The sequence below is a fragment of the Centropristis striata genome, chromosome 15, assembly GCF_030273125.1.
Source record: "Centropristis striata isolate RG_2023a ecotype Rhode Island chromosome 15, C.striata_1.0, whole genome shotgun sequence".
In the NCBI taxonomy this organism is placed as follows: domain Eukaryota; kingdom Metazoa; phylum Chordata; class Actinopteri; order Perciformes; family Serranidae; genus Centropristis; species Centropristis striata.
Window position 1 is genome coordinate 14235162 of NC_081531.1, and position 16800 is coordinate 14251961.

At 39.6% G+C, this 16800-nt stretch overlaps 2 protein-coding genes across 2 annotated transcripts; one reads left to right on the forward strand and one right to left on the reverse strand.

The window, feature by feature from the left end:
- Nucleotides 1–395: 395 nt before the first annotated feature.
- Nucleotides 396–6676, forward strand: LOC131987094 (organic cation/carnitine transporter 2-like). The gene is made up of 11 exons (XM_059352253.1): nt 396–615; nt 1390–1572; nt 2951–3054; nt 3298–3452; nt 3622–3793; nt 4485–4617; nt 4801–4901; nt 5129–5343; nt 5746–5928; nt 6124–6259; nt 6540–6676. Exons 1-11 carry the CDS (start codon nt 412–414, stop codon nt 6607–6609), a joined length of 1656 nt encoding a protein of 551 aa, XP_059208236.1. The 5' UTR covers nt 396–411; the 3' UTR covers nt 6610–6676.
- LOC131987093 (organic cation/carnitine transporter 2-like) lies at nt 6388–15857 on the reverse strand. Its single transcript, XM_059352252.1, has 10 exons — nt 15434–15857; nt 14438–14541; nt 13813–13967; nt 13533–13704; nt 12259–12385; nt 10770–10867; nt 8933–9147; nt 8316–8498; nt 7749–7884; nt 6388–7245 (listed from the first exon to the last, which is right to left on the reverse strand). The coding sequence occupies exons 1-10, from the start codon at nt 15830–15832 to the stop codon at nt 7161–7163; spliced, it is 1674 nt and encodes a 557-aa protein (XP_059208235.1). The 5' UTR covers nt 15833–15857; the 3' UTR covers nt 6388–7160.
- Nucleotides 15858–16800: the final 943 nt, after the last annotated feature.

Sequence of the window (16800 nt, forward strand, 5' to 3'; positions counted from 1 at the left end):
ATACGTGGCCAACCATGAAGTTGGAATAAAATGTATTTTACCTATTTCCATGAAATTGTGACAATGTGATTTATTATTGACAGATAAAGTGTATATCTTCTCAAAACTTCATTAATCAATCTCTTCCAAACATATCACACTGAAAATGAAACAACAACTAACAGAGGATTGTGTCTGAAAACCAAATTATTCCAAGTTTATGGACAACCATGTATGTTTTAATCTATTTAAACATTACTCATGACCAGTCAGCAGGCTTTTTTGGATTGAAAAATATTTTTTATTACCTGTGTAATAAATAACTTGTAGCTACATGACATGACAGCAATTTTTGTTTTCTATTGCGTTAGAGGAGGAGTTAGTCTGCACTATAAGGACTGTGCATGGGACACTTTAGATTCTGACAATGTCATGGATTATGAGGACAGAACAGCTTTTTTGGGACAGTGGGGACGCTTCCAGCAGATTGTCTTCTTCCTGCTCTGTGTCAGCATTATTCCCAATGGATTTAGTGCTTTCTCTGTTGTCTTTCTGACTGACATTCCTAGTCACCACTGCCTGGTTCCTGAGTTGAATCTGACCCGAGACTGGCACAATGCCATCATCCCAGTAGAGGTAATTAAGTTTTTGAAGAGTGCTGCCTCATTCTTATTTCTCGTAACAAAAGTTACACGTGTTCAACAATTCAAAAAGAGAGCCAAGCTAAACAATAATTCAATTTTACTCTTATGTTCCGAAAAGTATGTGTACAATTTTGATATGGACTTGAAATTTACTTGACTTCATGAGGTAATATAGTTTTTGAAGAAAGTTTATTCAACAATTAAAAAATGGAGCACATTGAGTCTTATTTCGATGTTCAATTATTTGTGTACAATATTTCTCAGGACTTAAAATATTTGAGTAGAGGCTTAAAGCATAATGTATGTTCTGATTGATAACTAAAATATAAATAATTGTTTCTGTTCTAAAGTCTGGTAATAATTAAACAACTCCAGAAATCACAAGGTTTGCTATTTCTTTTGAGATATTACTTTGGAGAATATTCTGATGATCACGTTTGTAGTTTTGGAGTTAATGAATGTATTCTGTATCTGCTGTACTTACAGCAGCACTTAAAAGAATATGATAAAGCGGTCTGGCTAAAGTCCAGGATTTTATATGAAGGTATACAGAGAGGTAAAGGTACTGTAAGGACCCAGTTGTAAACGTCTCATTGTTGCATCACATTTCCATACACAGTACGGCATAAATCCCAGTCTTACCCTGATGCTCCAGTGGCTATTTTACTATTTTTTTATTTTGCTATTTACATTATTGCTAAGGACTGTTGTCCTAAAGAAATGTTCCTAATAACACTAATACAGTTTGTGTCATTGTGTCTGTGAGGTGGTGAATGGGGAAGAGGAGCTGAGCAGATGCAGCAGGTACAGGCTGGATGTGGTCAGAAATCTCTCTGCTCAGGGATTCATTCCTGGCAGGGACATCAACCTCACTGACCTGGAGCAGGAGGGCTGTGTGGACGGCTGGAGCTACAGCAGAGACATCTACCAATCCACCTTAGTCTCTGAGGTGAGTATGTACATCTGCGATAGAATGATCTTCTGAACTGTAGTTAGTCATTAACTGGGCTGGAACACATCGTACACAAGATGGATAAGTATATGTACTTTTTTTCTAGTCTGGGCTCCAGACCAACTTTTTGCATTGGTTGCATTGGTTGCACTGGTGCACGTAACATTTTTTTTTTCGGTGCCTCAGCACAAAATTAGGTTCACCCAAATTTTTCATTGCGTCGCCTTTAACGCCATAAGGTCACCTTTTTATCGCTCTCCATAACTTTTATATAATGTGAATCATTTTTAAACAAGAGTAAGGTGTAGAGAAATGCTTGTCTATTTCATTGAACTGCTCTCACTAAAAGCACAATTATATACAATTACTATATATATATATATTAGTTTTTAAAGTGCTTCACTGAGCTCAAATTGAACATTTCAAACTAAACCAGGGAGCAAAAAAGAACAACAACAAGACAACAAACATCTTTCTACATGTATAATAATTGAAAAGAAAAAAAACATTCTAGCAGTTTTATCAGATTTATTATGGATATTATTAAAGTTTAAAAAAAACAACAACAGTAGAGAGTCTGTCTGTCAGCAAGAAACACTTTTACCTAGTTTGTCATTTTCATTCAGTCCCACCTGAGGCTGATCATTCCTGAGTGTAGGTTTGATATGAGTGACATCATTTACGTTTTCCCTTAATCATCTAACCTAATAAAACATTTGCCGGTGTTCAGCGGACACAATCATGTTCTGGGATGTTAAAGAATGAATTTATCACCAGGGTCGTCTATATACAGACACAAATAATAATAAAAAAAACTATATAATATAAAGGCATTCCCGTGCCCCTGATTAGGACCCAGTTCACAGTATAAATACACTATGCAGGTTGTTATTCATGTTCAGGTGTATGTTAAACAGAGAAAACACTTATTATTATTATTATTAACGCATGTCTACAGCTGTGATCCGCTGCTGTCGTCATTAGAAACAGACGTTGCTTCATGTGACGCTTCAGAGCGAAGGACGTCTCATGTCTCTTAAAACGTTTCCTCTCTCGCTTCCCTGCGTCTCTCCGGGCATCCCAGGTGGGCGGGACTGAGACGCAAGTGAACAGCGCAAGTGAGGGAAGCGGGGATGCAAAATAAGAGCTCTGAGAGACACCCCATGAGTGTTTGAGTTCAGTCACAGGAGAACACAGAGAGATGATGTGCTTGCGAAATAAATTTGTTTTCACCCGGGCAGCCTCAGGTGCACCAGTGCAACCTAGAAAAATGATTAGTCACTAGTATGCTAGTATTTTGCTCATAGAAGAAAACTTTGACTGTGTTTTAAGTATAAGTAGAACTGCTCTTTTTCTTTGTTCATGGATATTCCAGTTTGACCTGGTGTGCAGTGATCAGTGGAAGCAGCCGTTCACCTCCACAGTTTACTTCCTTGGAATTCTTATTGGATCCTTCTTCTCAGGACAGTTTTCAGACAAGTACTGAAAACGCCCTCTCACATTGAAATTCTGTGAACCATATTCTTAAAATATTTTAATTCATCTGGAAGACTTCCTTGCTCTACTTTTGCTTTACTTTTAACGATAACATGGAAGATTCTTTCTGTTTTTTCATGATTGATTCAAACTATTGAATTTTGAGCAGCTTGTACTGTTAACTATTAAATGTTTTAAACCTTGTTTTCATTTGCTCCTATTTCACTGTTTGATCACTCACTCTAGGTTTGGAAGAAAGCCAGTCTTCTTTGTCACCATGGCACTTCAAACTATTTTTACCTTTGTCCAAATCTTTTCACCTTCTTGGACGGTGTTCTCCATCCTCCTCTTCTTCAGTGGTTTGGGACAGATCTCCAACTATGTCTCTGCGTTTGTGCTGGGTAAGTCAGTTGTTTGGAATAATATTCATATATTGTTTCACAATATATTGTGTTAAACAGTACATACAATGTGTCACTGTGAATCACTAGTATTACTTGTATTGTTATTATTCTGCTTCCCTTACCTGCACTTCTGTATTACTTTTCTCTCTCTCGTCTTTTTGTCCAGGCAGTGAGATCTTGACTGGTAATGTTCGGGTCCTGTTCTCATCACTGGGCGTGTCTTTGTTTTTTGCCTTTGGCTACATGATGCTGCCTCTCTTTGCTTACTTTTTAAGGGACTGGAAGTCTCTCCTGCTGACTCTTTCTCTGCCTGGCCTGCTCTACATCCCCCTCTGGTGGTGGGTTGTACTCATAAATATGAAAATCTAGAACAGCACTCCCTATTTTGGGTTTTTGATAGAGCCACATGGAAATTTCAGGCAAGAAGCCCTTCTTCAGCGTGTATACTGGTACATTCACAATACAAAGCCACAGGTCTGGTTACATAAGAAACCAGAAAACAACACAAATTCTATAAACTTCATAAGAAACTAGCAAATGACATCTCCTCATTCAACCCATTGATAATGAGGGTATTAAGATATTGATATGCCTCTCTTTGGAGAAGGAATATGTCCCTCTTACCACCTCTCCCTGGCATCTAAACCAGTTGTACTCAAAACAAAAAAAAAGGTCATACCCATTTGTGAACTGGCGTGCTGATGCCAGGCTAGAACCAAACCTGCAAATAATTGAGCTTCTTTACTTTGGGCGGTAACTCACTCCTGGCCCAGTTTGTTGAAACCAATGGAAAAACATAATCAACAAACATAACTGGTGACATGGCATAACCCTGGTGGAGGGCAACACCCAGCAAAAACATGTTCTACTTTGTGCCAGGAACATAACTGGTTGGCTCATATAAACGGCCCTGGTAGACACAGTTCACAGTTGTAAGCCTTCTCCAGCAATAACATGTAGACTCTCTGTTGCTTTGTTTTTTAAGATCCATCCTGAACCTTTCTGTTTCTCTGTTAAACACTGAGGCAGGTTCATCCCAGAGTCTCCTCGGTGGTTGCTCTCTCAGGGAAGAGTGGAGGAGGCTGAAGCCATCATAAGAAAGGCCGCAAAGAAGAACAAAGTCGAGGCTCCACAAGTCATCTTTGAAGATTACAGTGAACATGTAAGTCTGCTTTCACTTAATACATATAGGACCTGAGAAGAACCAACGTGAGTGTGTTTGAGGTTACACGTTGTTAGTACAATTTTCAATTCAAATTTCACGGTAATTCTTCCAGCACTTGTTGAGATATTTCATATTGGCCCAAAGTGGTGGACCAACAGACTGACCAGCTAATTATTTCAGGCTGTTGAGACAAAGACACACCATAGGGAGCACCACAATGTCTTCTACCTGCTGAGGACAAAAAACATCAGAAACACAACTGTCATTGTGTGCCTGGTCTGGTGAGTATCTAATCTGAGCATTTGTGTCACACAACACCTCAACATAAACAATCACATGTTAGGCATGATAGTTACATAAAATCTGCTCTTTTATAGCAATGATAAGCAATGACAGTAACATTTTGTCCTCCTTCAGTCTACTTCTCTTGTGTTTGATATCTTTGCTACTTCAGCTATTTGCCATTTCTATTGAAACATTGCTGTTGTCTGTATCTCTGTCCTCCCAGGTTCACTATAACTACTGGATACTATGCCCTGTCCCTGAACACATCCCAACTTCATGCTAACCCCTACATCAGCGGCTTCCTCTCAGCAGCTGTAGAAGTACCAGCATACATTTCTAGCTGGCTGGCACTGCGATACCTTCCACGACGACTGTCCATCATGTTTGTCTTGCTGCTTGCAGGAATGTCGCTGTACCTGATTCAGCTGGTGCCTCAAAGTAAGCAGTGTCATGATGTAGTCCATCACACTAACCTTTTGTTTCCAAGCTTATATTTTTAGGCATTTAAAGAGGACTCCACAGATTCAGTAGTGCACTCCTATAGCATTGTCAGTCTAACAGCGGATAGAAATTGCTGCAGCAGAATGAGAGATGTCATCAGATGTCATCTATCATCAACACTTACATTTCCCCTCATTGCAACTCTACTGCCGAGTCTTCACTCAGGTTGATGGACTAGCAGCTACTAAGGCAGGCTTGAGCTGCTAGTCTCAAGCAGGGGTCTAGTGAGAGAGAAAGCTCAGTTTCATACACTTAATGTTCTGCGTAGAGGATCAGACTGGGACAGACTTCCTTTTTTGTTTGATTCTATTCTTAGACAAACTATATCTTATGTTTCAGGTTTATCTGGTGTGGCTGTTGCTCTGGAGATGCTGGGTAAATACGCTATCACCGCCGGTACAGCCCTGCTGTATACCTACACAGCAGAGCTTTATCCAACAGTCCTCAGGAACACAGCGACAGGGACATGCTCCGCATTTTCCAGAGTGGGCAGCTGTATTGCACCTTTTTTGTTACAGCTGAGTGAGTAAACTGGTTAGCATTCAACATGGATTTATCCTAGCACAATGCCAATTTGAACAGAAAAACACCTGATTGAACAGTTTGTAGTTTAGATAATCTGTACACACTGATGATTTCACATACTGTAAACATTTACAGTGCACATACGTAGAACAGAGGACCTCCCTCATCCTAATTTCCCCTCTCCTTGTACAGGGATGTACTTTAAGTTCCTGCCATATATAATACTAGGGACTCTGGCTGTTGTGTGTGCCTTTGCTGCTCTCTTCCTGCCAGAGAGTTTTGGACGACCTCTACCCCAAACAATTCAACAGATGCAGAAGAGAGAAAGGTGGGTTCCATAAGGAAACACACATCTTTGTTAAGTCCTTCTAAATCATTGTTTTTATATCCAAATGAAGACTGGATATATATAACCACCAATTTGTTTTACCTAAATAACCACTTTATTTTAGTTCTGAAGACAAAACAACACAATTGTCAGTTTATTCTTTTAATATAACAACCACATCCAGTCACCCTCATCAACATCATCATCATGACTGAACGGATGGAATGATGATGTTTGAAGTTTACCAGATGATTAATTTATTTGTCTTTTGTCCCAACAGTATGAAGTTCCCATTCATCACAAGAAAAGAACATTCGAAACCTGTGGTGCTTTGTGAGAGTCAACTCTGATTGTCTAAAACATTACTTACGTGAGGTATTGTACTACTAACCTAGTGTCATTTTTACTGTTTTTACTTATAAAATTACCAAGAAATTAAAAGAATAAAACACAAAAAATACTTAAACATGTGTGAAGCTAATTAGATTTTAAATCACAAAGATATCCACTAGAAACTGAAACACTCTAAATACTTTTGTACCATAAAACCCTAAATATGGCTACGACTGGTTCTTATTAAATTGGCATCAGATTATTTGAATGAAATTGTGTATTGTGTATTTTATGATCATGTGAAGTTCATTGTTTCCACATTTTACATTGAACAGCAGTATTGTGTAATTATGGTAACAGTTACATTAGTGCTGAGCATGTATACTGCACAGAGGATTGTCACATTTTTAATTTTACAGTATTTTGATGCTGTTGCAGAGAAAACATCGCTCCAGTGTTGTAGAGATATGTTGCGGCACACATTTTTACCATTTACCAGATAGATGGACAGAGACATGATGTTTGTCCAGTTATTTGCCTCAAGCTGGATATCAGTGCTGCTCCTTGGTCAAGGGACAACTGGAGACTTTTTTTCAGCATCGTTTTCTTTTTCTTCAGTGTGTGTGAGTATATAAGGTGTCTTCTGACAACATCTAAAGTAAAAAATAAAAAAAACACATAAAACTGCCAGTCATTTAACAGCAATGTGACACCAAGTTAATTCATGCATTCATTATTCATTCTCTTAGATTATCCAAATGTGGGTTGCGAGGGGCTGGCAAGAGGCGGGGTACACCCTGGACAGGTCGCCAGACTATCAGACACTGACACAGAGAGACACTCATGCTCATTCACTCCTATGGGCAATTTCGAGTCCCCAATTAAACTTAAGCTCTTTGTGGAGCAGCAGGAGGACCCAGAGAGAAGCCACGCTGACATGCAAACTCCACACAAATTCAAACCCACGCCCCTTTTGCTGTGAGGCGGGAGTGCTAACCACTACACCACCGTGCAGCCCACATTTGGTAAATTCCAGAACTTTCTAAAACTAAGCTTAAATTAACATAAAAATTGAAAACTTTAAACTAATGTGCAATCTGAATCTATGATAATGATGGTCTCTGGGAGACCTCTCAACTGGGAGGTGTAGTCTTACCCGGGGAAGTGTTGCATGTGACTGATGGTGTCAGGCAGAGGCATTCCATAGCTCTCAGGCAGCAGGAGACTCAGCAACCCTGACAGAGTTGTAATGCTTCCCATGAGGATGTAAGGCAGTGAAACGGAATAGCTTCCTGTGGTGAAACATCAAATAAGGCGACAGTGAAAAACAGCCCTGGCCAGAGCCGTTAAAAACAAAAAGACAAAAGATGGAAAGACTTTGACGTGGCTGCATCAGTAGTTTAAATCCAATCCACTAAATCTTTGCAGACCGCTCTATCCAATGTGGTTGCTAATCAAGCCGGCTTTTATGTTTTTGTTCTCTAGTCTTTTGTTCTTGTTTTGTTTCTGTAGAGGCACCAGCTTCTTGTTTGCCTTCTTGTTTCTAATAGTGTTATTTCGTGGCAGTTATGCTGGGAAAGCTTTCTTAACAGTGGGCCCAGATAATTCTGTTCACTTAAATGCATGGGAATATTTAACATTTCTGTCAAAGATAAATCAATCAAAAAGTTAGTGCCAGGACATAAACTGACTGCACTTAAGACAAAGGTTAGAGCATCCTTACTCAAGTAAATGAAGTATGGAGCAATGATGCTGCCTATTCGGGAGGCCATGGAGCAGGTGCCCACAGCCGTATTCCTCACCACAGTTGGATAAAGTTCTGCTGTATATGCATACACAATTGCAAATGCTGTTGTCACTGCAAACTTCCCCATCATCTCGAGTGTTATGGCGAGAGAAATCAGGTCTAGAAGGGATAAAGCAATAAATTGTTGCATGTTAAATGTGAGTTAACCATTCAAAAAACATGTTAAAGAATATACATGCATGTCTATGTGCTACAGTACATACAAACTTATGCATTTTAACATATGACTTATTATGATCTTAGCTTAAACAAACAAACAAGAAATCAAAGCTGTAATAACAGTGTTTAAAGGTGCAATTAGTCAATAAGCAGCTAGCCCGTCCCGTCCTGTAATATCACTTGTGCCCTGAGAGGCGATAGTGAGTCACTGTAACATCCAGTCTGCCCTCAGAGAAGAAGACTACTACAATTAAGACCCATATACAAACTGAGAATGTGTGATACAGAGACTGTTCTAATGGCTTTTGAGGACATTGCAAGATTTATTGCATGTATAATTACAAATTCAACTTCACCAAATTAAAGTGTCATACTTGCTGGTATAAGCTGTACGAAGAGTAGAAACAATCCTCCCATGAAGAGGGTTGAGAAAAGAGTCAGTCGTCTGGAACACCAGCGAAACATAACCCATGACAAAGTGTAGGCTGGAATCTCAACCACAGCCGACAGGAAACAGTTGAAGTATGCGCTACCGTAAAGGTTAGCCGTATTCAGAGAAAGGGCAAAATAAGCAATGGTCAAGGTGTTCCTGTGGGATTAAATTTCAAGCATGAATATCTTTCAACTGTAGAAAATGTTTATTATTGTGTGTACTTATATGGCATGACAGTCAGGAACCTAATAAACTGATCTTATCTGAGTACCTTGTCTAGGAACTGTCATCTATTGTATGATAAATGTATGTGTACATTTAAGGTGAATAAAAGTATTTGAGGAATAGGTGGACTTTTACACCTAAGCTTGACAGGATTCTCACAGCAGATCTGACAATGCTATCACAATGTCTGTCAACAAAGTGCTACCTCCACTAAGTGTGCAAAGAAAGCTCAATGGTTCACTCATAAAGTCATTTTCAGCTGCAGACGTCAGCTGTTTTCAAGTAAATAGCTCAAATAACTGAAAGAATGCTGACTACCTAGCACTAAACAGCTGACGGACAAAGTCGGGCATGACAATAGTGACCATAGTGTAGCATTGAGCAGCTAAAGAGCCCGATATTTCCCTGAGGTGCTGGTGGACAGTGGAGAGTTAATTTCGGACTTACAACATCACAGCCCAACTGCCTTTGCTAGTTTTCATTTTCACCCCCAACGGTGCATAAGTAACAAATAGGCATGTTGGTCTTAAAGTTAGGTTTGATCAGGTGCATTGTTGGTGCTTGAAGAGGGAATGGGAGATGGAACTCTGATTGGTTTAATGTATATTGCCCTCCAAAACTCAACAGCATTTAAGAGACCAATTTGCCACTTGCACCATAAACTTTGCCCAGACCATTCACTGTCACTGTGCGCTCTAAATGCAGTTTAACCATGTGCTAAATTTTTTTTAACTCGGGCCAATAAGTTCTCTAATGCTGTCTGTTTGAACATACCTGAATACACCTATATTCACCCTCTTCAACTTTAAGCCCTCTCCCGAAAAAACCCATTCTGCTCTGATTGGCTTGCGAGAAAAATATGGTGCACCTTTGCAAAGGTAGTCCTTAAGCTGTAGATGGAGATATCTGAATGGCATGTTTTCTAACCCAGACAGTTTACAAAAAAACTACTAGGCTGCTTTGTTGGTTGGAAGGCACTCCAGATACCCAAATGTATTTACACACACTGAAAAGTGAGTTTCCATATGCTCCCTTTAATAACAGTTGAGGAAGGGGTTTCCCCCCAGAAACACTGTCTTAACATGTCATTTAATCATAAAAGCAGTTGCCTTTTGCATCCCTCATCATTTTTATACAGTATAAATGCCTTTCAATTGCAGAAAGAACTTCACACTGCTTGTAGATTATCTACCTGCTGATTAGCCCATGACTTTTTCTTGAAACTAAATGACACTTTCTAAATCAACTTGCATTTGTTTCCAGACTGAGTTAGTGCAGGAAGAATACAGGCATACTGTGCAGTTACATAAAACCTGATTTTGATCTTGGTTGCAGGCTTCACAGCACCTGACAGGCAATTATTTGTTGTTAGTGAAATGGGCTGACATGTGGCCGAGGTGATGCATGAACAGGCTGAAGCTGTGTGCACATTTACGTGTCTTTGTAACAGTGTGTGTTCAATATATGTCTGTGTGTGTGCTTAGGTGTGTGTATTTGTGCATGCAGGGTCACTGTACTGAATGTGAAGGTCAGGCGGGACAGCAGGGACTCACCAGACCAGCCACAGCGTGACAGAGATCCAGCGGATGTTTCGGGAACGAAGCAGGTCACAGATGTTGTGGGCCTTCCCCTTCTCACATTGAAGTTCTTTCTGTGGGGCAGCAGAGCCCGTGGAACAACAAACACTTAGCAGGCAGAGCCAACAGTCTAGAAATAATTTCATTAGAGAGACACTTGTGAATGCATGACCACTTGCTGAGGGAACACATGCATGTGCACGTGTTCGCACATGTGAAACCCTAATGTCAGGTTCAGGATAAATGGAGGCAAAAGTTCAATAAGCAATGAAAAAACTGAATGAGCAAAAACAATCTAGTAGTAATTAGGAATAGAGGTAGAGCAAACCGGGAACTCTGGCTACACTGTAAAACGCCCCGCTTGGTCATGAATCTTCAGAAAACAAATCGAAGGGATCCATTTGAAGATAGTTCATGCTCAAATTGATATCGGACAATTTCATAATTACATTCTCTTTAACTCTCAAATAGTGTTATCGACCTCAAAAATTCTGTCAGCCAGGCAGTAATCCTTACTGCTCATTTTCACATTTTGTTTCAGTTATTTATTCTGCATCTATAAGCAGTATCTCCATATTATATTTGTAAGATATTCATGCATTAGTGTACCTGCTTTTACACTGAAGCTGAGTTTTGCAATGTTTTCTTTGCTTGTCCACTTTAAATAGTTTGGATATTTAATTGCCCTACACAATATCTATAAACAAATTATCACAAAGGTTAAGTTGAGGGTAGATCAGCAATATAACTACCATTACAAGAAAGAAGAGCTTTGTGTGCATCAATAAGTTTGTCCACTGCAGTAAAGTTCACATTGTAATTGAGGGTGTAATCCTTCAGTCATTAAAAAACCTGTCTTGTGTTTACAACTTGGGTGTTTATATTTTCCTGTAAATTATTACATTACATAGTGAGCCTCAAGAGGGCCCTTACTATAAAAGTTAGTGTGGCAGGAAAAGTACCAAACAAGAAAACTGGTATTGGCAGGGAAAATGGGTATAAACTGGTCAAAGGCTTATGTAAATGGTATGTGGCTCAAGTCTGACAATTCAAGTACATTGCTGATGACTTGAAATTAATGTATTAAATTAAAATATCCTATTCTCAGTTATGCAATAATCATACATGATAACACTTCCTCTGTCTTGTAACTATACAGATATACCTGATCAACACTACATTTCCCAGTATCTGTATTTAAGACTTATTTTTGCACCTTTTGTATAGTGACAGTTATAGATTTGGCTTTGTCTATATTTTCATAGAGCATCTGGACAGCCAGAAATCATCTTCAAGTAGCTGCTGTTGAAAGCCAAGAGAAGGCAAGTAACTCATATTTACAAGAAATATTGATAACAAGAGGCACATTTGTCTTGCTAAATATATGTTAAAAGAATATAATGTTGTGATTTTTATAATGTAGATACATCCACTTAAATGAGCCATTTTTCCAGTGACATCTCACCTGCAAAGGACCAAAGATGACTGGCGGAGGCTCTATTTTGTTCCTCCTAGCAGCATCTCTCATTATGGCCTCAGCCTCTTCCACTCTTCCCTGAGATAGCAGCCACCGAGGAGACTCTGGGATGAACCTGCCTCATTACACGACAGAGAGAGAGACACACAGATGTTCAATCCCCTGGAGCAGAGAAAACATGCTCAAATAAGTGATTCCATAAAAGTAAAACCTACTTTACAATAGCAGTAAAACTTTCAGAATGTTGATGAAGGCTGATGCTGTTGTGGTTATTTGACTGTCAATACATAGTGGCCCAAACAATGTATATTTTTCATTTTATATGAACATTTTTTTTTTTTTTTTTTTTTTTTTTTTTACAGATTAACAGATTTACAGTTACAGATTTATTCATGGTGAAAAATGTGCATTACAAGGGTACATCTTAAGTTTAGAGTCTTTTTTTATTGTACTTTTCTAACAAAGAAAACCTGCAAATATTCACATTTGAGAACCTGGGATAATTTATGATTGCAGCATTTTTGTTTAAAACACTCAAAATAATCACATATCAGAATATGTTTATTTATTATCTCTGCCAGGCATAAGCATGGAGTGGACCATGCGTTTGGTCTTGTGTGTGCGTGTCTTCATCTGTCCGTCTGTCCACAGCTAATCTCTCATACTGCTCTCCACACCAACGGCTGAACCAGCCCCTCACCCCCCACTACATACTTTAAATACTGTGATGACACTGCCATTTTCAGATTACACCACAGCCTATAACAACGGTGCTTTGACAAGTACCTGCAGCTGAACTTGGATAAAAACAAGAGAGCTGGTCGTTGAACTGAACCCTCCCTCCATTCATGGAAAGACAGTAGAACAGGTCAAAAACGTATATCTTTGACTCATTATAGATAACAAACTTTGTTTCAATCAATACATACCATCGATAAGCGATCCCACAAAGACTGCATGTTATCCGTCAGCTCTAATACTGCTGGACAAATCAGTCAACTTTTTGTGCACATTTATGGCATCTCTCATGGTTGATTCACGATTTTTGCAAACCCTATTTTATTGTTACTTCATTTTATTCCATCAGTGGCACATGTAGCAAAAGTAAACAAACCTTACCTAGTCTGTTGCAGGCCAGATTTGGGATTTTTGCCATGATTTATTTGCAATAAACATATCAAAAGTATGCAGACATAAGTACATCATGATGCTGATGCAGAAAAAACTTGACTTAACACACAGGTGAACACACACCTACCTACCACCAAAGAGGCACATAGAGGAAGCCAGGCAGAGTTAGGGCGAGGAGAAGCATCCTCCACTCTCTGATGTAGTAAGCAAACATCGGCAGCAGCATGTAGCCAAAACCAAAGAAAAGACACACACCCGCAGTGGAGAAAATTGTTCGAACACGTGGGCCCAGTATCTCTGTACCTAAGCACAAGAGGGAAGGGGAAGCACAAATAGTGAAAAACACAGGCTTTACCATTATCATAAACAAATATATCTGAGATAAGTGAGTAGAGTTGCGAATAAATGTACCAAGCACAAATGCAGCCACGTAGTTGGAGATTTGCCCCAAACCGACGATAAAGAACAGGGCACAGAACGTGGTCCAGGATGGGGAGAAGACCTGGATTAATGTGAACACTGTCTGGACTGCCATGGTAACAAACAACACAATTTTCCTCCCAAACCTGAAAATGACACAAAGCAAAGGTAAATGACCAAGTTGGAATGCAACCTAACCTAACACCAACTAGACAGTCAATCTCATTTCCACCAGCAGACCACTGTTCACTACCTGCCCAGCATCAGGCAGAGTAAAGAAAGTCAAACATTTAGCAGCTAACTGGTCAATAAAGTCAAACATTTAGCAGCTAACTGGTCAATAAAGTCAAACATTTAGCATTTTTGATTCTACTGACATATCATGCATTACTCTCTCATCTCTTTTAGACAGACCACTGGAGTGTTGACTTTGTTGATTAAAATCTGAACCCAAATTCCTACCATTTAAATGAATGAAATGTCTATTCATTGATAATGGGAACGGGTTTTTTGGCATAGTGAGATCTGAAAATGAATACATGTGACAGAAGGCACATGCACATTTTAGCCTATGAATGTTTGTCTTGATATAAAAAGTTAATGTTTTATCCATGACCTGTCAGAGAGCTGTCCCGAAATGAAGGAGCCAGTGAGGACACCACAGAAGTACAGAGAAGAAGTCAGTGGGTTCTTCCACCTGTCACCACACACCAGGTCCCACTGCAAATACACATGCGCAGCATGTAAGTAAAGCAAGTTCACAAGAGGTGTCAGATCCTAAAGTTGCAATTTCTTAACAAGAAAACAGTACCACTGTTGTAATACACGGTCACCCATGAAGTTGGAATGAAATAGTTTTTACCTCTTTCAATGAAATGATTGTGACAATGTGATTTATTATTGACAGATAAAGTGTATATATTCTCAAATCTTTATTTATCAATCTCTTCCAAACTTATCACAATGAAAATCAACCCACAATTAACAGAGGATTGTGTCTGAAAACAAAATTATGCCAACTTCATGGGCGACCGTGTATATACTGTTTTTCTTGTTAATACAGTATGTAAATACAACCTTTTATGTAACAATAATAATGTGACATTTGCTGAATTAGAAATCTTATATTGACACTGTTTTTAACATAATGTTGAATATGTTATATTGTGATTTTGAGGGTAATTTTTGGTTTGGTTTTGCTGGATACTGAATTGTGTGTTTATGCATGAGAGTGGACAAAATATTTTAAACACCTCTTAAAATGTTGTTTTTTTCCCAATGGATGACACCTGAATATACTTTTTTTTTCAATGTCTTTTATAGATCTGGAAAATATCTCTTGCTGACACCAATATAGAGTGCAGTTTTTGCGGTTAAGGATAAGTCACATTTATTAAAACCACCTCACTCCAATAATGTCTGATGGTCGGAGAATATTGTGGATGTGCGTTTTAGTGACAGTGTACTCAGAAAGTCTAAGCCAGTTATGTTAAAAGAATGACATTGTTGTTTGATTAGTAGACGACAACACATGCACTTTAAATTAATGATCCCACATCACGGAGTCATCTGCAGCCTCCTCTGTCTGTAGGAGCTGCGCAGGTTCACAAACCTCAGATGTGATGGTAGAAATGTACACGCTCTGGTCGTACTCCCACCCATCCAAGCAACTTTCAGTCGGCACATTAGACATGTTAACATCGACGCCAGGCAGCAAGCCTCTCTCCGAAAATCTCCGGACATCTTCAAGTTTGTATCTGGAGCACTTGCTGAGCACCAGGGCGCCGCTGTGGCTCTCCTCCTCCAGCGGGATGCTGCTGTTCCTCCATGCGGCGCTGAGGTTGGCGTGCGCGGGGATGATGCAGCGGTGGCGCGGCGTATCTGCGATGAACACGATGGACATGCCGGTAAAACCGTTAGGGATGATGCTCAGACAGAGGAGGAAAAACACCTGTTGCTGGAAGCGTCCCCATTCCCCAAGGAAGGCTATGGCAGCTTCATAGTCAGTCATGTTGTCTGTAGTGGCCTCTCACTCCGGACGCACAATGTTACAAGCAAAAACGAATAGTGGACTTTGGAGTTGGAGTTGGATTTGGTTTCAGCTATTAAACCATCCCACCCGCCACCCGCTGTATTCACTTCTGGCTGCGCTTGTCCTTGATGACTAATGATTACTGAACTGTAATATAAAGCCCAAAGAGGGGGGAAAGGCCTGCATTGTCAGTTTTGCAGTAATTGACTATGTAAAAATATCAAATTAGTTATAGGTATAATATAAGATATAATTGTTATTATAGTTTTAACATAAAAAGTCAGGTTCAGAACTTACTTACAGGGCACTTTATTATATACACCTGTGTGGCCACAAATGGAGAAAACAAGACGTGGTGCCATATTGACTGCTCTACATGCTAGAAAACGTTATGTGTGCCCCACTGCATGCAGCTGGTGCCTTTTAAAAAAAAAAAAATTCCTCCCCTACCTGAGTCCTCCATTGCCTGGCTTGTACTGGGATTTGACCCTCTTGTGCCTTCATCATTCATTCTTTGTGGCATAGATTCAACAAGGTGCAGAAAAGACTCTCCATTTTTATATGATATCATCACAAAGTTGTTGGCTCCACACCCCTAAGTTCTGGCAACTGTGGAGGCCATTTGAGCCTAAACATTAACTTCTCATCAAAGTAGCCAAGAGAAAATGGTACAGTAAGGTCATACTTGGATAAAAGAGGTCAGCAACAGTAGTCTGTGGCAGTTAAACAATGCTCAGTTGGCACTAGGGGGCCCAAAGGCATTACACCACCACCAGCCTGAAATGTTGATACAAGCACGGACGTAATTTTATTTTTATGTAGACACAGGGGACATGTCCCCTGCACTTTTTCAAAAGGCCGTTTTTGTCCCCTGCAGTTTTTACCGTCCAAAAGAGAATCGTCAGGCACTAGGACCAAGCGGAAAACTTCCGCTCAAACTGAAGCCT

Bases quoted from the DNA above. Each gene is read 5' to 3' on its own strand.
- LOC131987093 (XM_059352252.1), bottom strand. From the start codon at position 15,832: ATGACTGACTATGAAGCTGCCATAGCCTTCCTTGGGGAATGGGGACGC. The intron at 10,868-12,258 runs GTGAGATGTCAC...GCTGCCCCACAG, and splicing joins TCATCTTTGGTCCTTTGCAG to AAAGAACTTCAATGTGAGAA. The intron at 7,246-7,748 runs GTAAGACTACAC...TTTTTACTTTAG, and splicing joins CACATGCAACACTTCCCCGG to ATGTTGTCAGAAGACACCTT.
- LOC131987094 (XM_059352253.1), top strand. From the start codon at position 412: ATGGATTATGAGGACAGAACAGCTTTTTTGGGACAGTGGGGACGCTTC. The intron at 4,902-5,128 runs GTGAGTATCTAA...CTGTCCTCCCAG, and splicing joins GTCATTGTGTGCCTGGTCTG to GTTCACTATAACTACTGGAT. The intron at 5,344-5,745 runs GTAAGCAGTGTC...CTTATGTTTCAG, and splicing joins GATTCAGCTGGTGCCTCAAA to GTTTATCTGGTGTGGCTGTT.